This window comes from Saprolegnia diclina (genome assembly GCF_000281045.1).
Source record: "Saprolegnia diclina VS20 unplaced genomic scaffold supercont1.72, whole genome shotgun sequence".
In the NCBI taxonomy this organism is placed as follows: domain Eukaryota; phylum Oomycota; class Saprolegniomycetes; order Saprolegniales; family Saprolegniaceae; genus Saprolegnia; species Saprolegnia diclina.
This window is the reverse complement of record NW_008246139.1, coordinates 150,274-171,504: the sequence shown is the minus strand read 5'-3', so window position 1 is coordinate 171,504 and position 21,231 is coordinate 150,274. Positions and strand designations below refer to the sequence as shown.

Genomic DNA, 21,231 nt, shown 5'->3' with positions numbered 1-21,231 from the left:
TCGTGTCGCGGTCATGACTCGGGGCAGCACGTAGCGTATCTCGCCAAGTAGTTCACGATGACATTCGCACCGGTGTATAGCAATCAACGCTCTTTCTCTTTTCAAACACAAAAATTGGGTACCAGATTTGCCAAAAGCAAGATTTGGCGCTCGCAATTGCCGGCTGGAGCACGCTCGTGGACGAAGTTTCTGAGATTTACGACGAGCACTGCACGGACTCCTCGGGAAGCGCAAGGCCAAGCAGTGCATGCTCACCATTGTGACCACTGCATTTGGCCCCGACGACGCCAACGAGGTTGACGCGCAAGTGTGTTTACCGCTGTACGATAAGAAGCAAGCGGGATCGGTCCCCAACGAGGCGATGAAGGCATTCTGCGTCGACAATTTGGTGCCGAAGATCGCGCCATTTATGCAGGAATACCTTTCCAGCGCTTGCACCGAATGCAGTAACTTGACGCGACTCAAGTGCGTACATGTACATACTATCAAGACTTGATAATTTGCATCACGGTCAGTTGTTGACTAAAGGCAGGCCTTGATAGAGTCGATTGTGTAGCAAGCTGCGTTTTGGTCGCGACAGTCGATGCAGGCGCCACGTCTTGACGTCCAACACAACCCACTCGTCTCTCCAAGCGACGCTCACGAGTCCGTTGACGACGGCCGACGCACGGTCCATGTAGTAGACATCGTGCTTGATCCAATTCTCATGTCGGAAGAGAAACTTCGCGCCACTGCACAGCAAGAGCGACGACGACCGCAGCCGCAAATCCTCTCGGTAGTACCACCGAGCAACACTGAAACAGAGCACGTTGCAGGCAAAGACGACACCAATCAACGTCAGCAAGCGAGCACGCGACCCAATGACGACAGTGCCGGCGCGGCACTGCACTTGATAGTCGAGCGAGACGATGGTGCACGAAGGAGCGACGGTGATACTCGCCTGAACAGGTGCCAAGATTGCCAGAAGCGCCGATACGAGCCAGATGAGGAGGCTACTGATGAGAGCGTACTTTGGCAGGCGCCACGTCGTCCACGGCAGTCCGAGGTCGTTGACGATGCCGACAAGCCACGTGACTTCATTGGCCGCGAGACACGTCGCGTACCAGGGCACCGCTTGCAACGCAAAGTAGCTCAACTGAGCGTCGGTTGTGAGCTGCACCGAGGCGGACGATAGGAGAGAGAGGGCGGTGATACTCCGGAGACCAATAAGGGGTCGACCGACCCAGACAAGTCCGCCGACACGACTGAGCTGGAGTAGACTGCGGCCTTCGATGGCACCGCGCACGTGAATGAGGTAGAACAGCGAGAGGAGTGCGAGGGCAATGATGGAGATGGTGACGTACTGGACAGCTTGGCGCGCGTAGAGAGTGAAAATTGTTGGTAGCTGTCCCAGATCCGCGGATTGTGAGATCGAAGCCAAGGTGTTGCCCATAAGGGTTAGCGTATTGACGTCGCCTTGGTAGGAGATGACCTCGCGGTTGCCAAGTGCCCAGTCGTAGAAGAAGAGCCAGGCAAAATAGTCAAAGGTAGGATCCGATGGGTCAAACACGGGTGTGTGGAAGAGCTCCACCGGTGCAGACGACGCGTTGGCGTATCCAAACTGAGCCCACTCAACGTTGAGGTCCTGGATGGCCGCAATGAGCGACGGGCGCCACTCGGGCAGCGTCGGGAGATATGGAAGAAAGGCCAGCGCGTTGCGAATCTTGCTCGTACAAGTGTCTCGGCTGTAGGGGCCTTGATGAGCACAAACTGCAGCGATCGTAGTCGTTGCCTCAATGTTGGCCAAGTGCACTGCGAATAGAATATGGTCGCGGATCGGTACGAAACCCAAAGCACTGTAGTAGGAGGCGCAGCTCCTTTGATATGCGTCGGCACCGATGACGTACTCGAGCAACGACAGAGCATGGCGTGGCTGGTTAGGGCACAAGACGGAGCCACTTACTGCGTAGATGGTTCGATTCCACTTGGTTGGCACTGGTGTCGTGTAAAACTCATCAAGGATCGAAATGTACGAAGTTGAATTCCGCCTTCTCGCGCCAGCCACTGCAATGCGAAACGCGGCGATGGCCTCGTGCAGCACCGATGGCGCGCTGATGTAGACCGTGTCGATGGACCCAAACGGCCCGAGGTGCGACGACAAGCGCTCGTAGTTGGCACTCCACGGCAACGGTGGTAGCACGTCTTCCGTTACCAGTACATCTTGGAGGGACGCATTTCGATAGGCAAATCGACTGCTGGACCGAAGAAGACTCGTGCCAGCCATGGTTGATATATTGGTGGTGAGACGGCGGAGATCATTCGCCAAAGACCAGTACATTTTGAACGACGTCTGGCTCTCGATGCGGTAGTACCCCGCGGTGGACTGGAGCGAGAAGGAATAGGGAATGCCATAGGCATTGACAATGCTGTACGAGTAGAGGAGGCCAATCGACTTGTAGTTTTGCCACTGCAGTGTATACGACGAGATACTTTTCGATGCCCAATGAGACTCTTCGTCGTCGATTGAGCGGTACGGTGGCGTGAAAGAAGCCAAGAGCGTTTGACCGGCTGTCGACTGACGCAGCTCGGAGCCAAACCCAATCTCAAATTCTTCGTTCCAGCACGTTGAGAGATCGACATTTCGGAGCAGAGAAGCGAGAAAGACGGCGCCGTTGTTGACCTTCGACTGGCATCGCTCTTGGCGCTTGATCGAGTTGGCCATTTCCCACACGCCATCAAAGTCGAGGTAGCAGTACTGCGTGAAGACCCACGGCCCGTCACAACCATCTATTTTGCGGAGGCTCGAGATCGCGTCGTGAAGAGTGGTTAGGGTTGAGTACTGGACTTTGGCGCCGTGCTGAATGGGGTAGACGATCGAGGCATCCGAAGTGTTGAAGACGCCGACTTGGTTGATGGCAGCATCGTGCAAGGCCATTGTCGACGACCACTGTGACATTCCTTTGGCCAAGAAGACATGCGCGCCCGTGATGTTGAAGGCGGGCCACACGAGGTCGTTGCTGAGCGTCGTTTCCAAGAGCTTGAGGTACGAGAAGCTGCTGCCAAGGTCGAGGCCAACGTAAAGAGAGCCCACGATTAGCCACAGAAACGCCTTGCCTCGGGACGAAAGCTCCAGGCGAGTACCGCCCGACGACTTCACATGGACGGTAGGTCCAAGCATCGGGACGACAGGAGTAAGCACGTCGTCAGCCGCTGGACGGACGATCGCCCAGAGTTTAATATCAAGGACGGCGTTCTGGCGCCATGGTAGGAGACCCATGCAGATGTCATCGATGCGCCTCGTAGCGTCGTCATGTTGCTTATAGAAGGCGTGGGCGACGCCGGGCACAAGCAGCGAGTCCAGGGTTCGTACCGGGTGTTTCGAGTGGTGGAAGATAACGACGGAGAGAACAACGGCAGACATCGCTACGACTGCCAGAAGGAGGAGACGGCGGGGGCTCCCAAGTGCAATCGAGCTACTGTTGCAAACGAGTTGCATGGCGTAAATGTACTCTGGCGCAGGGTCGGCTTCGGTGCACGACCGATCAATCGACGCTACGACCGTCACGGGCCAGACGACGTCGAGAAGAATGCAGCTGCCCATGAGCAGTGTTGTACTCAGCATCCCGGCCGCACGCGCGTCATGGCGTGTGAGTGGCAGCATTAGCTCGTGCAAGACGTAGCTCGCCCACGCTGCCTCCCACGCCAACACCCACGTCTCAAAAAGTGGGCGTCGTGGCAGCTCCAGTTGCGTGTAGAGATTGAAGGGACGAACGATGCCAACGGGGGCCGAGCTCAGAACCAGCATGGCCGTTGCACCTCGAAGCCCGACCAACGGACGACCGAGCCAGGTCGAACTCGCGACGCGGTGAAAGGAGGCTATTGATGAACGGTGCAATGGACGGTCGAGGGTACCAAATTGAAGGGAGCTCACGAGAACGAGTGCACTTAGGACCAGCGAGGAGTAGACCAGAAGGTAGTAGACAGTGATGGACGCTTGGCTCAAGACGCGGGACGCCGGCGATGTTTGCGCGGTGGTGTCGTACGCGTCCGAGATCACGACAAGCGTGCCATTGTCTCCTTGAAACGACACTACTTCGCGCTTGCCCGCAACCCAGTCCAAGAGAAGCACCCAGCCATAGAACGCAAAGGACGATGTTTCGAGTAGCGGCTGACGCAGGAGCGTATCGCTGAGTTCGACCGTGTCGACAGCCATTTGCACGACACTAATGCCGATCGCTGCCGTCGTTGCAGTAGCGTTTTGGACTAGAATCGGATTCAAGCTGCGTGGGACTAGGGTCTGCGCCAGGTGCAAGGACGACTCGCACACCTCCGAGGTCACCAGTCCGCAGATGCTCTCGACTGAGTCGTTGACTAACGTCAGTACAGACACCATCGCGATCGGTGACACGGACATCGTCCACAGTGATTGCACGCGGCATTCGTCGGCTCTTGCGAACGGCGGCTGAAGAAATGTCTGTGGCGTCCCGTGGTCACACAGGAGGCTACCGCCGTAAAAGGCAAAGGACGCTGTCGTCCACGCTGGCGGCGTTGGCGCCACCGTAAACGTCCGAAGTTTGGCGTAGCGGGTGGCCGATGCAGTCTCGAGCTCTCTGTAAATCGCTGTCGATAGGGCTCTCGTGAGAGAGATCAGAGCCACCGGCGGCGACACGACAAGGAGGTCGATCGAGCCCAACGGCCCGAGGGCGGCACGGACCAAGCTCGTGTGGGTGGCGCCAAAAAAGAATGGAGCGTACGTGTACGCCTCGAAGGGTTGCGCTAGCGTCTCAACGCAGGTTGTATTGAGAAAGTTGGGGGTGTCCCGAATGAGGCTCATGTTGCACGCGCAGACGGAGTTCACATCGACAGCGAATGACCCACTGAAGGCATCTGACGATCCAGCGCCATGACTGCTGGCGATGCTCTTGAGCGTCAAAGACGACTCGATGCCAAGGGCGTTGACAAGCGTCGCTGCCTCGTCGAGACGAGGGACTAGCACGTTCTGCCACTGGTAGCGGAACGCAGTGATGCCATGCAGCTGCCAAGCAGCGACTTCTTCCCCCACGGTTGTCGTGACATGAGCGACCGAGTCGAGCCAGCGGACGCCCACTGACGAGGCCTCGAGGCCACGCTGGATTGCGAGTAGAAAGCAGAGGTTAGGGTCCGGCGTCGTTGTGAATGCGACATAGTCCATATTGCGAGCGACCGCCTCGAAGTACACAGCGCCATTTGCCGCGTACTGCCGACGGCAGCGCTCTTGGCGTGTCGCGGTGTGGGCGAGCTCGAGCGATTTGTTAAAGTCGACCCAGCAGTACTGCGTCGGAAGCCACAAAACATTGTCCAACGACATGTTGCGCAAACGAGTAACAGCATGGTCGAGCGAAGATAACTTCGTCGTCAGGAGCGCCATCGTGTACGTTGGGTGCACCATCGTAGTCGTCAGTAGACTGTCGTAGCGTGCCTCAGTCGTCACCACGCTCAAGTCGACGCTGGACGCATCGGGCGCCGTCTCCAAAAGCTCGTTCAGCGCATCAACCACATAGGCTTGGTACCCCGACGCGTTGTAGTGTGGCCAGAACAGGTCGTTGGCGAGTCGCGGCCCAAAGACGTACAAAAGACAATAGATGTTACCAGCAAGAACGAGCCACAGCCAGAGTACGCCCAACACATGCGAGACTCGCGCACCCGTTCCGGATTCGGAGCGGGGCGTCTCGAGCGGCGCGACTCGCATCAGTCGGATGAAACCTCTCTGTAGAAACGTCTGCACCACCAATGCATCGATTGCCGAATACGAACGGCGGGGCTGAAGCGTGATCCCACAGTCTCGGCCCATGTGCGCATGCTTTGTCAGTGCCAACGGAGATTTGCTTCTCCGAGCAGCTTTTGGTGTCAGAGTCTCAAGACCCTCTGCCCGAGCCGGGTCCGGATAAAGATTGGGCTATGTAGCAATCTTTCAAGACAGGTGAGCAGACGATCTTGACGAGCCAAAAATTTCCCGCCAAAAGCCATAAGCCACGTCTAGGCTGCCCTCGATGTATGCATCATTCACCAATTCACAGTAGCAAGTTGACCACTGGAAGTAGCCTCCAAGCGGCCGCTGATGCATTCTTGAATTTGCTTGTGACGGGCAAGAGCAATGAGTTTACATAGTGTGTTGCCCTAATCCTTGCTCGCCCATTGGTGCTCACAAGTTCTGACAAGAGCAAAGGTCCTTGCGAACAGGGCTGAACGGATACGTGGTATACAGTACTGGATACACCAACTAGAATCCAGAGGCACCACTAGATCGCCAAGCGGCAGCGCGTCGTCGGATCGACGGTACCAGTATTGGGCAAGAACATATCTGGCAGGATGCGGGGGCACGTGTCGAGCGTCCGACCCCCCACGTAGAATGGCTGGTCTTGGATTTTGGCCAGCGCTCGGAACATCTTGAGCTTGGCGTCAATGCCATGGTGCCGTCTTCCCGGTGCGTCCATCGAGAGGGACTTTAGATGACGCCCTGCGGCGACGAGCTCGGGAATGTAGCCGAGCACATTGTACTGATCTCTCGAGGCGGTGAGGTGTCGCAACCGGGGCAGTTGAGGCGCCACCGCCAAGAGCTTCTTGATCGTCTCGTCGTCGCAGGCGTTTCCTTGCAGGTCCAAGTCCGTGAGGTACGGACAGTGGATAACGAGAGCGGGCAACACCACGTCGAATGTGCTTGCGTCAAAGCCAAAGTTGGCGAGCTTGAGCTCCTTGAGCGACGCAAGGCGTGCGAGCGCTTCTAAGAGCAGTTGCATTTGAGCTACGTTCATTCCGTCGCCTGTGTCCAGCGACGTGAGGTGGGGAAGCATCGGCCATGCCGCTGGCCGCGATGCGACTTCCTCAAAGAACGCGCAACGTAAATGCTTGAGGCGCGTACGCTCCAGCGCATGGGCCATGTTGTCGAGGGTTGCGCTGTCGCCCGAGTGGGTTGCGCCCCACACCAGGTATCTGAGGCTGGACGGCAGTCGGCGACCACGCAAGCCATCGATGCCTTCGATTTCATGCAGGTCGAGGTGTACGAGCGTCCTATTCGCTTGGACACCGTCGCAGAAGGCATCGCCATCTTGGAACGTCACGCGCAGCAGGCAAAGTTTCTTGGCCGGCGCCGACTGCAGCCACTGGCTCAAGAAGGTGCCCAGTCGCGGCGCATTGGGGTAGAAGAGCGTGAGCTCGAGGTGCCGCACCGTTGGGTGCGCAACGGCCCCCAGCAGCGCATCGAGTTCGGGTTCCGGGTCGCCTTCCATGTACACTGTGGACTCGATCTTGAGCTCGCGGAGCGATGAGCATTGGCGCACAAGGTCAGCCACTGCTTGTCCTTCGCCTGGATGCAGCTGCTCGTCCTCGACCGCCAGCGAGAGGGCCTTGATGGCGGGTCCAATGGTCGGCACAACCGCTGCGAGCTCGCACGCATGGATGATGCTTTGGTTAAAGGTCACGTGGGGCCCGAGTGACAGTGTTGAGCGTAGCATGCTCAGGACGTTGGGCGCATACTCAAACTGGTGCAGCGTGATCGAGGGCCATGTGACTGCCATGGCTGCGTTGGTCGAGAGCGTTCGCCACGCAGTCATCGCTGGTGTCCAGAGAGGTCGCGGCATTGCATTGAGGAACGCGTCAAAGTCTATTGACATCTGGAGGCAGCCAGCGATCGCCTCGATGAGCCGCGGTTGCAAGGGGCCGGGGAGCTCTCTGCGCGGGGCCTTGGCCGCCATTTTTTCGAATGACGTCTGATTGGCTCGATTTACGGTCCAGTCGCTTGTGATTGGGTGAAATTTGCCAACAACGCCAAGTCCGTTGACTTGGCGTCGACGGGCTCGTGACGAGCTGGTTCGACAAGAGGCGGCTACCACGTGCCATTGAGTGCCAGCCAGAGCCGCTGTCGTCCCAATGTCCATCCAAGAATCGAGTCCATGTACAAGTTGTCACTACGTGGGATTGCATTTAAAGGAGGTACGTCAAAACCGCGGTGGCAACGGCGACCGCGCCGACGCTCTGCAAGCTCGTCGCGTCCGAGGCCGTCTGCTGGGACACGCTGTGCGCACCGGACGAGCTGCCCGACACGGGCGCCGTCGTCGTCGTCGGGGGCAGCGTCGGAAGGGTCAGCGACGGAAACGTGTAGCTCGAGTCCTTGACGACGCAGTCGGGCGACGCTTCCGTGCACACTTCGCACACCTGCGCGTACAAGGTGCGGCGGCAGCCAAAGGGCGCGTCGTAGCAGATCTTGGAGTTCTTGTAGCACGGCGGGTTGGCGGCCGTGAGCTCCTTGATCGTCGGGATCGCGCCCATGGTCGACGCCATCTTCTTGGCGTACGTCGAGACAAGAGCAGCCGCACGCGCCTGGTTGGCCGTCGGGTCGTTCGGGTTGTTCCAGAAGGTCAAGTCGGACTTGACATCGGCCCACGAGTTGTTGGGCAGCAACGTCGCGCTGAACTCGGTGAGCTTGGCGTTGCAAAACTGGCTGTAGTTGGCAAACGGCGCGCTCGTCGCCGGGTTGGTCATGCTCGTGATGCCCACGAGGTCGTCAAGCGCCAAGTACCCCAAAATCGAGTACGAGAACGTGCATTTGACGCCGTCGGGCTGGACACCGAACGGGCAGAGGCCGCCCTTGAAGAGCTCGCGACACGCCGGCGACTTGCCGCTCCACTTGGACTGCACGCAGCTGTTGGGGTACGAAAACCAGATCGTGTTGGGGTACAAGGCGCGGCCGTCGAGGCTCTGCGGCACGCCGCCGACGAACGGGCCGAGGTTGACCGTGCCGTTGAGGCCGTTGTACTGGAGGCACGGCAGCGGGAGACTCGTGCCCGCAGGCGTACACGCACCGCTGTCCATAGCCACGAACGGACCATACTCGGGGTACACGTCCGTGTTGGTCGCAAACTGCGCGAGCGACGCGTTCGGCTGGACCATTGTAATGTCGTAGAAGACGATGTTCTTGACTTGGTTCTTGCGCTGGCAGAGCTGGAGGTTGGGCGCGTTGATGCACTCGGACTGGACGTACTTGAGGACGCCTTCAATGCTCGCGAGGTTGACCGTGTCCATGACGGCCGCGAACTGGTCGTCGAACGTCTTGCCATACGCCGAGACGTAGGCCTTGTGGGCTGCATCCCACACCGGCGTGTCGCCCTGGGCGCGGGCCTGGATTGAGCGCACGGGCGCCATGTTCCACGCCAGGATCGCCGGCAGCGCGGCCGCAAGGAAGCCCGTCGAGAGTGCAAGGCGCATGGTACGTTGGCGAATGACTATCGGGCGCATGGCCGCCGTCCGTCATTTGCGCCAGGAGGGACTTGCGAAAGATCGCCATTACCTGCTGTTTGTATGGCAATCGAATATCATCCGCCAGAGGGCCCGCTCCACTTGAGAACTTGTTTTCTCTATGTGGGTGATAGGCGGCTGAAAATACACTTGATGTTTGTATTGCAAATGAATATATATAGAGTGCGCCTTCATGTCCCCCCTCCCAACGCACCCAACTTCAAGTGGCCGCCGAGGAGAGTGGGCTCGCGTGTCGCGGGTCGCAGGCCCAGGCAGCCACACACGCTGGCAAGGGGAGCTGGCGAGTGGGCACGAGCCGGCTTGGCGCCGTGGACTCTGTGGACTGCTGCGCATATTGGCTTAGCATGGGCTTGACGGGGGCGAGATACACCCCGCCTGTGACGAGGTGTCACTGGACTGTATCCATGCTTCGCGCCGACGCACACGGCCAACGCCATAGCAAGCGTCATCAAGGCGCTACCTGCCTAGCGCGGCGTGCGCCTTTCTGGCTTAGCGTGTCTGCAGTGCGCAAAGTAGAGGGTGATGACTCGTGCTAATGTGCATTTGCCTAACCTATAACCTCTAATGCTCGACTAGATTCGCTTGGGCTTGTTCCGGGCACCTCGCCGCAGCCGCAACGCATTGCTGGGGTGTCGCACGCACGACCTCTTGAGTGCCAAGCTCGTGTTGCATGCGCGTCGTGCTCGGCTGGATTCCTGCGGGCTTTCCGTCGACTGTGCCGAAGGTCGTTTCAACGCAAGTAGAGCTCTTCCAAGTTCGCATTGGTCGCGATGCTGGTGCCAATGGCCACGACACCGATCGTTCTGATGGCGTTGCCGCGGAGATCGAGGCGTCCCAGCGCCCGGTTGGCAGCCGGCGAGTGGCGGCAGCTGCTAAGTCGCGGGTAAGTCGGGTCCGATAGCTCGTGGTGAGGAGGCGCGTCATGCAAACGACTGTGCCTTGCACGCCTCGCGACTCCTCGCCGATGCTGCTCGGGTGCCGCCGCAAAGCTCCAGGAATCCAAATATGCATTTTGGTGTCTCAGCAGCAAATAGAAGCATGTGACGCTGCCACGTCACGCATCCCGCCGAGTGCGTCATTGTTGGGGCATGCGATCCTACAACACGGACGTCGCAACGATTTCGCTTCGCCCTCGTCTCGTACCCGGTTGCACTGCAGTGCTCCAAGCTGTGCTACCACGAGATACTGCCACGTCATCAGTCCACAAAGTTAATGAAGAAATATGTCATTCGAGTCACCCAGGATGAAGCCCACTAATTACCACATTGTCGCGAGCGCCACGATTGCAACAGCGCCAATCACATCGTGGGACGACGCGTCCGAGGCCTTGGGCGCCGGCGTGCTTCCGCCTTGGGTGCTGCCCGACGTACCCGGAGCACCCGGCGCACCTGGCGTCTTGGTCGTCGGCGCAATCGTCGGCGGCATCGTCGCCAGCGTCAGCGCCGGGAACGAGTAGCTCGAGTCCTTGACGACGCAGTCGGCGGCCGCTGACGTGCACACTTCGCACACCTGCGCGTACAAGGTGCGGCGGCAGCCAAAGGGCGCATCGTAGCACGCCTTGTAGTTCTTGTAACACGGCGGGTTGGCGGCCGTGAGCTCCTTGATCGTCGGGATCGCGACCATGTTGCCCGAGAGCTTCGAGCTGTACGTGTCGACCACGACCTGCGCACGCGCTTGGTTGGCGGCGGCGTCGTTCGGGCTGTTCCAGAAGGTCAAGTTGGACGTGACTTCGCCCCACGAGTTGTTCGAGAGCAGCGGCGCGCTGAACTCGGTGAGCTTGGCGTTGCAAAACTCGCTGTAGTTGGCAAACGGCGCCTTCGTCGCAGGGTTGGTCATGCTCGTGATACCGACAACGTCGTCAAGCGCGACCCAGCCAAGGATCGTGTACGAGTACGTGCATTTGACACCGTCGGGCTTGACACCGAACGGGCAGAGACCACCGGTAAACTGCTGGCGACACGCCGGTGTCTTGCCGCTCCACTTGGTCTGCACGCAGCTGTTGGGGTACGAAAACCAGATCGTGTTGGGGTACAAGGCGCGGCCGTCGGTCGTCGAGCGCACACCGCCGACGAATGGGCCGAGGTCGACCGTGCCGTTGAGGCCGTTGTACTGGAGGCACTCGGTGGGCAGCGACGTGCCCGACGCGGAGCACGCGCCGCCGTCCATGGCAAGGAACGGACCATACTCGGGGTACACGTCCGTGTTGGTGGCAAACTGTGCGAGCGACGCGTTCGGCTGCGCGATCGTAATGTCGTAGAAGACGATGTTCTTGACCTTGTTCTTGCGCTGGCAGAGCTGGAGGTCCGGCGCATTGATGCACTCGGACTGGACGTACTTGAGGACGCCTTCGACGCTCGCCGTGTTGACCGTGTCGAGCACGGCCGTGTACTGATCGGCGAACGTCTTGCCGTACGCCGAGACGAACGCCTTGTTGGTCGCATCCCACACCGGCGTGTCGCCCTGGGCGCGGGCCTGGATCGAGCGCACGGGCGCCATGTTCCAGGCGTACGTAGGCAGGAGGCCGGCTGCGGCGACGGTCGTGGCGAGGCTCAGACGCATGGTGGATGATTCAAAACTGAGTCACTAGCAGCAGCTCGGGTTGGGGAGGAGTGAGACCAACCACTTGTGGTTTGTATGCTAATGATACGTCAATATGAGCGATAGCGCGCTACAGTTGTATCTTGAATATAGTATGAGCGTGCTTCAACTTCGATTCGTGATTCAAATAGCAAGGTGTTTATGGATATCGAAGATATATATCGAGTGCGCCTCCCGTGGCCGCCGCCCCCGTCAAATATTCGACGCCGGATGACGCAAATTGTGGAAGGAATTTTGTCCGACCCGACAAGGACAGCAACAATGTCGAGGACATGTACAGCATTTGACAAGGATGGAGTGGTTAAATGTGTGTTTTCACAGAGGAATCGAGGGTCGTGGTGTTGCAAAAGCAAATTTTTGAAATATACACTTCTGGGATACAGGTTGGAATCTCACGCCATGTGGCGAAATGTGTGGTGGACGGCGGTGCAATGCTGGACGTGGTGGCTGTCCAAAGCCAAAATGCACGAATCCAAACGTGCATATTATTAAATAATAGCTTGCACAAGCCGCTCCACAAACTTTAGCGTCGAGGTTGGAGTTGGAGTTGGTTTGGGGTCGGCCGTCCGACGAACGGTCCGTGTCTCGCCTCGCATTGTGCGGATCGCTATCATCCTCGAAAATTCCGTGGCCGACTTCGCAGCCAAGATCGGTGCAGGATGTTTGGTGACGAAATAAGATCTGGTGTGTGGTGACTGGCGGACGGAGGCGGACATGGACACCCTCCGTCCGCCAGTCACCAAATTCAAACCACGACACGACACCTCGCTTGGCTGGTCATGCACGTCGTTTGAGAAACATGTTGCAGAGTGCAATTGTTGTTCGAATGGACGATGGTGCGCTTGCCCTTTTCTTGGTAGCGATGCCAGCAAGCTACGTCGGAGAGTGTGACGTGTGCAAGTACCAGTACCCAAACCCGTTCGATCAAACACGGACGATCGCCACACTTCTTGACGGCAAGTGTACGTATACTTCTCGTTGACGCGTTTACGTCCTCTTTGCCTCTTTGCCAAATTTGCCAAAGCATCAGGCAGTTTCGCTTTTCAAAATGACGTGGCGCGCTTTATTGATAGAAACGTGGCACGCTGCGGACGCATCTGCTGTCAGCAGAGAATTGGCATGAAGAAGACGACACTGACATTATGGTGGGATACAAGCGACGCAATGGTGATCTACTTGATGCACGTGCCGTTGGGGAAGTAACCCTTGCCGCCGGCGATGCGATAGCACTTGGTCGACGGGTAAATCGACATAAAGTTGGTCGACACCGAGAAGACGAGCGCAATGACAAAGATCGCAATCAAGATGGCACCGGCAAGCTTGCTCTTGCCACCGCGCTTCTTGAGCTCCTGCATCTCGGCCTTTTGGGGTGGCAGCATAAAGAGCCAGCCGAGCGCCGCGAGCTTGGAGGCATACGAGATGAGAAACGTGTACGTCACCTCCCAGCGCACGCGCGTGTCGTCGCGGCCAATGTCGGTCTGGGACACATCAAAGAACGAGTCGACGAGCTTGAAGAGGACCGACGCGAACGGCGTCGCGAGGTTGTTGACCGTCGTCACCAAGCCGTACGTCGCGCCTTCGTTGCCCACATCGGCAATCTCAACCGCGCAGTACGTAGCGACGATGAAGCGGATACCGGATGGCACGTTCTCGGTGAGCGCAACGCCATTGTAGAACCACTGGTTGCGAAAGACTTCCCAGATCGTGACAAACACCACGCACGCATCGATGGTGAGGATGCCAACCGTGCTGAGCGCAATGACCCAGCGCCAGTTCCAGTGCAGACCCCATTTGCCGACGATCGCCATGATGACCGACACAATGAACGAGCCGAGGACACCGGAGAGCGCTTCGTTGAGCGGCTCGACGCCAGCCCACGTGCGTGCAATGGGCGTCGCCGGCGTCGCACCAAACGCGCCAAAGACCTGGTTCAAGAACTTGAAGGCGCAGATCTGCCACATGACACGGCTCTGGAGAAGCCCCCAAAAGTTGGCGACCCACGCGCGGAACGGAGTCCGCTCGGTCTTGACTTCGACGAGGATGAAGAAGGTGCTGAAGACGATGAGCGCGCACGGCACGAGGCAGATGCCGTACATGACGTTGACGCTCACGGCAAAGTTGAACGACCCGCCGTACTCCTTGCCGTTGAGAAGGAACGCCGTACAGATCTGCGACACCATTTGCCCCAGGTAGCGGAGAATGTAGATGGCGGTCTGGGTGCGGCCGCGAATCGCGAGCGGCTCGCGCTGGGCGTACTGGACGACCATTGCGTCCGCCGCGCAGTCGGCCATGACGTAGCCAAAGCCAACAATGACCGAGAGCACGATGAACTTGGTGCCGCCGTTGGGCGCCTCAAAGTTGTACCACTTGTCCCAGCCTTTTGCCGTGAGGTTCTTGAGCGGCGGCGTGACCGCGGGGCACTTGATTTCGCGGGCGTCGCAGTACGGCGCGGGAAACGGTGAGAACGTCATGATGCAGAGGCAGAGTGTGGCGACACCCCACCCGAGAAGCATCCACGGCTTGCGGCGGTAGCCAAAGATGGGCACGCAGTCCGAGAGCATGCCGTAAAACACTTTGAACGACCAGCCAAGCGTGACGAGGACACCGTACGCAGAAGTTTGGTAGCCTTCCATGTGCAAGTAATTGTTGAAGACTGGGTAGTTGAGCCCCGGTAGCATGCCGTAGAGAATCCCGATCGCAAAGTACTGCGAAAAGAGACCCAGCGCTTCGCGCGAAAACATTGCGAGCGCGCCACCAGCGACGAGCGCACCGTCCTCGAGATCCATCGGCGTCTTGGCATCGACGTAGTCGTCGTTGGTGCTCTCTCTCTTGTCGCGGGTCGCCGACTGAATGTACGAGACGCGCTCTTCAAGGTCCATGGTCCCGATCTCCTTGGGCAGCGTCGTCATCGAAACCGACTCGGCTCGAGAGCGACAAATGAAAACTGAAAAAGAAAGTGGGGCGCGTTCTAGGACCATCGCAGAGTTGCTCGGGATGGCGACTCGTTGAAGGTCCGACACGTTCAACCACATAGAAGAACACGAGTCACCCATGTGCAGTCATGATTGTCTGGCCCAAGGGCGATCTCTCCGTACCCTACCCGCGATCACGTTACGTGCCGACGCACGCAAGTCCCACTCCTGACCAGCTACTGCAAAGGATCTGGCGATTGGTCGCATTCTGGCTAGACCATTCTATTGCGGAAGACTTGGCAATAATACAGTTTAAGCGCTGTTGCGCATGTTCAAATGATACGGCGTTTGCAGCAGATAAGGCCAAGCAAGTGGCGGTTGGGAGGTTCATGGTGGCCGCGAGTCGCTGCAACGAGGCGCAAACAGCGGTGGCCATACTACCAGCTGGTGCCAGTGACGTGGCGTCGACTCAGATGACCAATTTCTCCCACAAACCGTCTGAGTGAGGCAGTGATAACGTCTTCCTATGCTAACAAAATCAAACACGTTGCGACTGACATGCCTCGACCACCAGTGAAAACGACCAGCGCAACGTAAGAGCTTTCGAAGGCCGGCCAAACACTGTTCGAGCTCGTCATCACGAAGTTGAAGGAACAATGCGTGTAGATAGGTGACGCAGGCCAATTACGCAACGTCCACCTGCTCCCGTCTCTGACGTGAGCAAGTCGACCAACAACTTGTTGAAATTTTCATTTTCCTTCCTTGGACCACCGGCGTTGACAGACGACGGTGTTCTGATCACCGGTACCAGGCAGGGCCAGCGACGAGCCACTGCAGGTGTCAGAGACAAGGAGGCGCTAGAGTAGCCCTTGGGATCAACGCCCAAGGTCTTGCGCATGCCCCATCGCTGGTCGTTGAAGAGCTCGAGGAGGCTACTCACGCAGAGGGTGAACCCGCGCGATCAAGAAATGTATCAGGTCTCGGCGACAAGCAAAAAGATGATCAAACGGAAACCTCGTGTCTTTGTTTCTCTAGGCAGATATGTTTTCAAAAAATGGGTGGTCCTTGTGGTCCCCTCCGAAATGCGATAACGTTAGGAGCAGAGCAGCACTGTACGTATAGTGCGAATTGACAGCTTCCCACCGAGACGAGCAAGGAAGGCGCCTTCAGACGGCACAGAGACGACGACCCAACCCACGTTAGTGCAGCGCGCTACCGTCGTTGTCGTATCATAGACACCTCTGGATACATTGGGCGACTCTTCTCTGCTGCAATTTTGCACGATGAACGAGTTCTTGCATGGTGGCGTGTGCTGGTGCAGCTAGCGGTGGCGAGGGCAGCAATTTCGACCTTGGGAAACGTGAGCGCGTCAACGCTTTTGAGCGAGCTTCATCAAGAAACAGGGTAACGTTGGTGTATATATTTGTAGTCGATAAAGGCGTCCTCTACTGAAGCATGGCGGCCACAGCCACAGCCATCGCACCCACCGCCGGCAACATCGTTGATGCTGACGACGCCTTGGGGCCATTGTTGTTGTTGCTGTTGCCAGCCGCACCGGGGGCACCAGGGGCGCCGGCGGGGGGCGCGGTTGTCGGCGGTGCGGTCGCCAGCACGAGCGCCGGGAACGTGTAGCTCGGGTCCTTGACGACGCAGTCGGGCGACGCCGACGTACATACCTCGCACACCTGCGCGTACAAGGAGCGGCGGCAGCCAAACGGCGCGTCGTAGCAGCGCTTGGCGTTCTTGTAACACGGCGGGTTGGCGGCATTGAGCGCCTCGATGGTCGGGAGCGGCTTCATCGGTGCCTTTTGTGTCTTGGTGTACATGTCAACGACAGCCTGGGCGCGGGCTGTGTTGGCCGCCACGTCGTTCGGGTTGTCCCAAAACGTCAAGTCGGACTGGACGTCGACGAACGAGCCGTTGGCGGCCGTCGTGACGCCAAACTCGATCTTCTTGGCCGTGCAAAACTCCTTAAAGTCCTTGAACGGCGCGTTCGTATTCAAGTTGGTCATGCTCGTGATACCGACGACGTCGTCGAGCGCGACCCAGCCAAGGATCGTGTACGAGTACGTGCATTTGACACCGTCGGGCTTGACACCGAACGGGCAGAGACCACCGGTAAACTGCTGGCGGCACGCCGCTGTCTTGGTGCTCCATGTGGACTGCACGCAGCTGTTGGGGTACGAAAACCAAATCGTGTTGGGGTACAAGGCGCGGGCGTCGGCCGTCGAGGTGACACCGCCGACGAACGGTCCGAGGTTGGCCGTGCCGTTGAGGCCGTTGTACTGAAGGCACTCGGTGGGCAGTGTCGAGCCCGACGCGGTGCACGCGCCGCTGTCCATGGCGAGGTACGGGCCATACTCGGGGTACACGGCTTGGTTGGTTTGAAACTGTGCGAGCGACGCGTTCGGCTGGACGATCGTAATGTCGTAAAACACAATGTTCTTGACGTTGTTCTTGCGCTGGCAGTCGGGCGTCGGACTCGCAATGCACTCGGACTGGACGTACTTGAGCGCGCCTTCGACGCTCGCGAGGTTGACCGTGTCCATCACGCCGTTGTACTGGTCCTCGAACGTCTTGTAGTACGATGAGACGAACGCATCGTGCGCCGCATTATAGACCGGCGTGTCGCCCTGGACGCGCGCTTGGATCGAGCGGACGGGCGCCATGTTCCAGGCGACGGCCGACGACGTGGCGGCCGCGACCGTCAAGAACCGAAGGTGCATGAGTACTTGGTAGCAAGTGGGGAAATGAAGCAACATGTGCAATGTCGCGAGGTCGGTGGAATGGTGCACTTGAGAGCATCCTCTCGCAAGCAAGCATGAGCAACGGATATCATGGATGTCGCTACACCTAGGAGATTGTGGGACGCTGTCCATATCTCGCGACGACATTGTGTCGCCTCCATGCGCACGACTATGTGCAGGTCGACGCTGGCGTATGCAGCGAGCGCCGGCGACAAGTCGACCACGAAGGGTGGTTCGGTGATGTTGTGTCCTGAGGCGTGGACCACAAGACAAGTTTGTCCAGCAAAGTTTCGTAACCGCAGCTGTGACACGCGGCGCCGTGACGCGCACTGATTGCGGTTCGCGGTAGAGGTCGTGCCTCTTGTGCGGCTCGCGATGTTTGTTTCAAATCTTTGTTGGTCGCAGCGACGATTGGCTAGTCTAGTGGACACGGTCTCTGTCCGCTAGGAGCCGTAGACACTGTCTGCTGTTCCTAACCTTGGCGTTGCTCTCTACTCGACAGCGACGGCAAGGACATAGAAAGGGCGCAAGAACCACTGCAAGCACAAGACCATCCATAACTGCATCCTCTCACGAGCAGTCGCAGTGTGCGCTGGCGGAATGCGCCGGCATGCGCCGACTGATGGTCATTTCGCGCCAATTATCCGGTTGCGATACGAGCCAAGCGTTGTGGTTTGTTCCAAAGCCATGTTCTCTAGGATCTACCAAGGTTTGTGTGTGGCAGACGCGCTGCTCCTAGCCTTGTCCGTAGCTGCGAAGGTGTGCTGAAACCTGCCAAGCTTGTAGGTTGCGTCGAGCCTGGTAGACACGTATTACAATTACACAAGGTCTTCGTCCGTGCCGACGTCAAATGCGTCGACGTCCTTTTCGAAAAGGCCAGAGTCCCTCGCTGCGCGCAGCTGCGCATCGGAGAAGACGTGCAAACTACAGCAGTGTCGACACAAGGCGTCGTCTCGTTGATCGTACCTCGTGTCGTTGAACGCAGCGTCGTACTGCACGTGGTCGCGCACCGCCTTGTCGCATGGACCGAGCGCCACCTCGGTCGTAAACGGGACGAGCGCGCTGAAGATCGACTTGGCCCGGTCCGCCTTGACGAGGAGGCGGTCGTCGTACGCTGCAAAGCTGTTGCCCAAGATGCAAATCTTCTCGAGCGAAGGCCAATTGCTCAATAGGACGTTTTGGTACAACTGCTTGCCGCAGTGCGGCATGAAGAAGAGCGTCCGCGTCTGTGCCGTGCGCTGGCCTTGCTCGTTCGTCGGAAGAACCGAGAGGTCCATGGCGGCCGCCACCTCGTTGTCCTCCTACACATCAATCGCATCCTTCGATCTGGAGGCACTGCCTTTCTACCTCGGTCATGATCGGGTCGTAAATGAAGGCGTCGGCGAGCGCGTCATGGCCGGCGAGGAGCTCGCGCAGCAGCGACGCGCACACGAGCTGGTAAATGGCATTGCCGCTTGGGCCATGCGCGAACGACCCGACGCCGTAGGCCACGAGCTGCAGCGGCGTTTCGAGCGGCAGATGCGCCAAAAGAACTGCGCGGATGCGTTCAAAGAAGCTCGAGGTACGCATGGCATCGCGAAGCTTGCGCGCACGGTCGATGGCCTTGGCGATGTTGGTCGCCGTCGACGCCTTGGCCGCCGGCTTCTCCGTGTAGGAAAAGGCCGGGCCCGCTGGCGCCTTGGGCGCTGCCGGCGTCTTGGGCTTGAAGCTCTTCTTCTGCTTGCGCCCGACGAAGGTCCACTCGTCGGCCATCTTGCGATCCGGCAATGGACTGGTGATAAAGGCGCAGCCAATCACAGCGCGCGTACGGGATTGTACCTGCTTGTGATTGGGTTGTTTCAAAATGCTTTATTTTCGGCATGATGGCCATGGCGTCCGGCGAGCGTGCTGTCGGCAACGTATGTCCTTGCGGGCCGCTATTCGCGAAAGAGAGTTGTCTCGTGCATGGATCGAGTGGAAGATGGTGACCAATACGATCATTCTAGAGAAGCTACAGTCGTAGCTCCGTGCTTGTGCTTGGTCGCGATGTGGTATTTATTCGTGGCATATGCCGAAAGAAATAGTCTGCTCTTGGATTGGTTGAAATGGCAAGATACAACGGCTGGGATTGGTGGAATCTCTGGAATTTTGCTTGACTTGACAACTGCACACTGACGATGGGATACGGGCAATCGTGGCTCTTCCGGTACCCGGCGCCCGCGCCGCTGCCATCGGCGCCGGTGGCCGAGCCGCCCAAAGCAGCGACGCCCAAGCGCTCGAGCCTGCGCCGTCCGTCTTCCGGCGACATTGAGCCGATCGAGACCACGTCGCTGCAAGATCGCGACGTCGGCGCCTTCTCGCTGCAGCCCATCGCCGCCGACCGGTACGACGCTGCTTTCATCCATCGCCTATGTCCATCTGCTGCCTAGCCTTCTCGTGACGACGCCATGGGCGATCTGCGACTTGCGCTTCCAGCACGAGACACAGACCTTCCAGTTGTCGCCACTTGGTCTCGCGCAGGACGCGGCCGCCATGGACGACGTGGACCGGGCGATGGTCATGGCCGGCACGCCGCCGGACGCGTCGTTCTTATCCTCGGACATTCTCCACCTCTCGGCCACCGAGCGCGTGCTGCTGCTCGTATACCAGGAGCTCCACGGCAAATGCTGTGTCGTCTTGCAGCCGGTCGGCCAGGCAGCCTCGTCCAAGACACGCCAGCGCTTGGAACAAAACGACGTACCGCTCAAGACCGTGTCCATGGCCGTCGAGGTCGGTGACGCGAGCTTCCACGGTGCACTCCTCTTCCGTCATGACGCGATCGTCGCCGTCGGCTACGTCTCGGGTGCCAACGCGGCCATCGAGCTCGACGCCGACACGTTCGCCACGTTCTTTCCGCATCTCGTGGGCTTTCACCACGCCGTGACCGCCTACCACTCGGTGCGCCTCGAGGACACGCGCATCATCGCGCTCGGCTGCGGCAACGGGCAACGCCATCCTGTCGTGTGCCATCGCCCACTGACGTCTCGGGATTAGGGTTGTGCATTTTGTCCAAGGACCCGCCTGCCTCGACAGCATCGGCAACGACTTTGCCACGGCGACGTTTGAGATTGACGGGCCCGTCTCCGACATCAACGTGTGTAGCCCGAGACGCACGGACGGCGCGAGGTGCGTCCTTGTCCTTGTCATCAGCGTCACATCTCGTTATCAGTAGCGGCGTCACATGCATGGCGCTCGTGAGCGGAAGCATCGGGTACGCGGTCGTGTATGCGGATCCATTTGACGCGTCGGCGTCCCCGTCGCTCTTGCCCGACTCGGACTATTATGACAGCATTCTGTGCTGCGCGTCGGCCGACGTGGACTTTGTACCGTCCAAGGACGTCATCGGACGCGACTCTAATGACGCCGTAGGACGGCGAGATGGAGCTCCTCCTAGGGTCGTTTAGCAACGCGCTCGTCGCGTACAAGGCAACGACATCGCCCGACGGGGTGCGCAGCTGGCACCTCGAACCGCGGACCAAGTGGGACTTCTTCTTCTTCGGGCCCGTCTACTCGATTGTGGTGCAAGACATGAACGGGGACGGCGTCGACGAAATTGTCATTGCCTCCACCGACGGGATCCACGTGCTCGAGCCCGACTGCGACCTCGTCTTGGCCAAGCTGCAAGCTGTCTTGGCGCTGCTCCAAACCTAACCCTACCCGCCCAAATTCGGCAAAAAGACTACAAA

General features: G+C 58.7%; 8 protein-coding genes across 8 annotated transcripts; 1 reads left to right on the top strand and 7 right to left on the bottom strand.

The window, feature by feature from the left end:
- Positions 1-482: 482 nt before the first annotated feature.
- On the bottom strand, positions 483-5,707 carry SDRG_14496 (hypothetical protein; the record flags this gene model as incomplete). Its single annotated transcript, XM_008620630.1, has 1 exon — positions 483-5,707. The coding sequence occupies one exon, from the start codon at positions 5,705-5,707 to the stop codon at positions 512-514; it is 5,196 nt and encodes a 1,731-aa protein (XP_008618852.1). The 3' UTR covers positions 483-511.
- A 393-nt stretch (positions 5,708-6,100) lies between these two features.
- On the bottom strand, positions 6,101-7,709 carry SDRG_14495 (hypothetical protein; the record flags this gene model as incomplete). The annotated part of the gene is made up of 1 exon (XM_008620629.1): positions 6,101-7,709. One exon carries the CDS (start codon positions 7,707-7,709, stop codon positions 6,258-6,260), a length of 1,452 nt encoding a protein of 483 aa, XP_008618851.1. The 3' UTR covers positions 6,101-6,257.
- Positions 7,710-7,904: 195 nt separating this feature from the next.
- Positions 7,905-9,296, bottom strand: SDRG_14494 (hypothetical protein). The gene has a single exon (XM_008620628.1). It carries the CDS (start codon positions 9,247-9,249, stop codon positions 7,939-7,941), a length of 1,311 nt encoding a protein of 436 aa, XP_008618850.1. The 5' UTR covers positions 9,250-9,296; the 3' UTR covers positions 7,905-7,938.
- Positions 9,297-10,447: 1,151 nt separating this feature from the next.
- On the bottom strand, positions 10,448-11,868 carry SDRG_14493 (hypothetical protein). The gene has a single exon (XM_008620627.1). It carries the CDS (start codon positions 11,827-11,829, stop codon positions 10,528-10,530), a length of 1,302 nt encoding a protein of 433 aa, XP_008618849.1. The 5' UTR covers positions 11,830-11,868; the 3' UTR covers positions 10,448-10,527.
- A 1,117-nt stretch (positions 11,869-12,985) lies between these two features.
- SDRG_14492 (hypothetical protein) lies at positions 12,986-14,777 on the bottom strand (the record flags this gene model as incomplete). Its single annotated transcript, XM_008620626.1, has 1 exon — positions 12,986-14,777. The coding sequence occupies one exon, from the start codon at positions 14,775-14,777 to the stop codon at positions 13,041-13,043; it is 1,737 nt and encodes a 578-aa protein (XP_008618848.1). The 3' UTR covers positions 12,986-13,040.
- A 1,401-nt stretch (positions 14,778-16,178) lies between these two features.
- SDRG_14491 (hypothetical protein) lies at positions 16,179-17,553 on the bottom strand. The gene has a single exon (XM_008620625.1). It carries the CDS (start codon positions 17,540-17,542, stop codon positions 16,226-16,228), a length of 1,317 nt encoding a protein of 438 aa, XP_008618847.1. The 5' UTR covers positions 17,543-17,553; the 3' UTR covers positions 16,179-16,225.
- A 623-nt stretch (positions 17,554-18,176) lies between these two features.
- SDRG_14490 (hypothetical protein) lies at positions 18,177-19,352 on the bottom strand. The gene is made up of 3 exons (XM_008620624.1): positions 18,875-19,352; positions 18,494-18,828; positions 18,177-18,451 (listed from the first exon to the last, which is right to left on the bottom strand). The coding sequence occupies exons 1-3, from the start codon at positions 19,277-19,279 to the stop codon at positions 18,346-18,348; spliced, it is 846 nt and encodes a 281-aa protein (XP_008618846.1). The 5' UTR covers positions 19,280-19,352; the 3' UTR covers positions 18,177-18,345.
- Positions 19,353-19,683: 331 nt separating this feature from the next.
- On the top strand, positions 19,684-21,196 carry SDRG_14489 (hypothetical protein; the record flags this gene model as incomplete). Its single annotated transcript, XM_008620623.1, has 5 exons — positions 19,684-19,889; positions 19,936-20,490; positions 20,540-20,671; positions 20,715-20,868; positions 20,915-21,196. 5 exons carry the CDS (start codon positions 19,684-19,686, stop codon positions 21,194-21,196), a joined length of 1,329 nt encoding a protein of 442 aa, XP_008618845.1.
- Positions 21,197-21,231: the final 35 nt, after the last annotated feature.

What these genes read in the sequence shown, in the direction of transcription:
- SDRG_14494 (XM_008620628.1), bottom strand. Translation starts at nt 9,249, where the DNA reads ATGCGCCCGATAGTCATTCGCCAACGTACCATGCGCCTTGCACTCTCG.
- SDRG_14493 (XM_008620627.1), bottom strand. Translation starts at nt 11,829, where the DNA reads ATGCGTCTGAGCCTCGCCACGACCGTCGCCGCAGCCGGCCTCCTGCCT.
- SDRG_14491 (XM_008620625.1), bottom strand. Translation starts at nt 17,542, where the DNA reads ATGTTGCTTCATTTCCCCACTTGCTACCAAGTACTCATGCACCTTCGG.
- SDRG_14490 (XM_008620624.1), bottom strand. Translation starts at nt 19,279, where the DNA reads ATGGCCGACGAGTGGACCTTCGTCGGGCGCAAGCAGAAGAAGAGCTTC. An exon ending in ACGACCCGATCATGACCGAG is followed by an intron (nt 18,829 to 18,874) that starts GTAGAAAGGCAG and finishes ATTGATGTGTAG; the next exon opens with GAGGACAACGAGGTGGCGGC. An exon ending in GCTGCGTTCAACGACACGAG is followed by an intron (nt 18,452 to 18,493) that starts GTACGATCAACG and finishes ACACTGCTGTAG; the next exon opens with TTTGCACGTCTTCTCCGATG.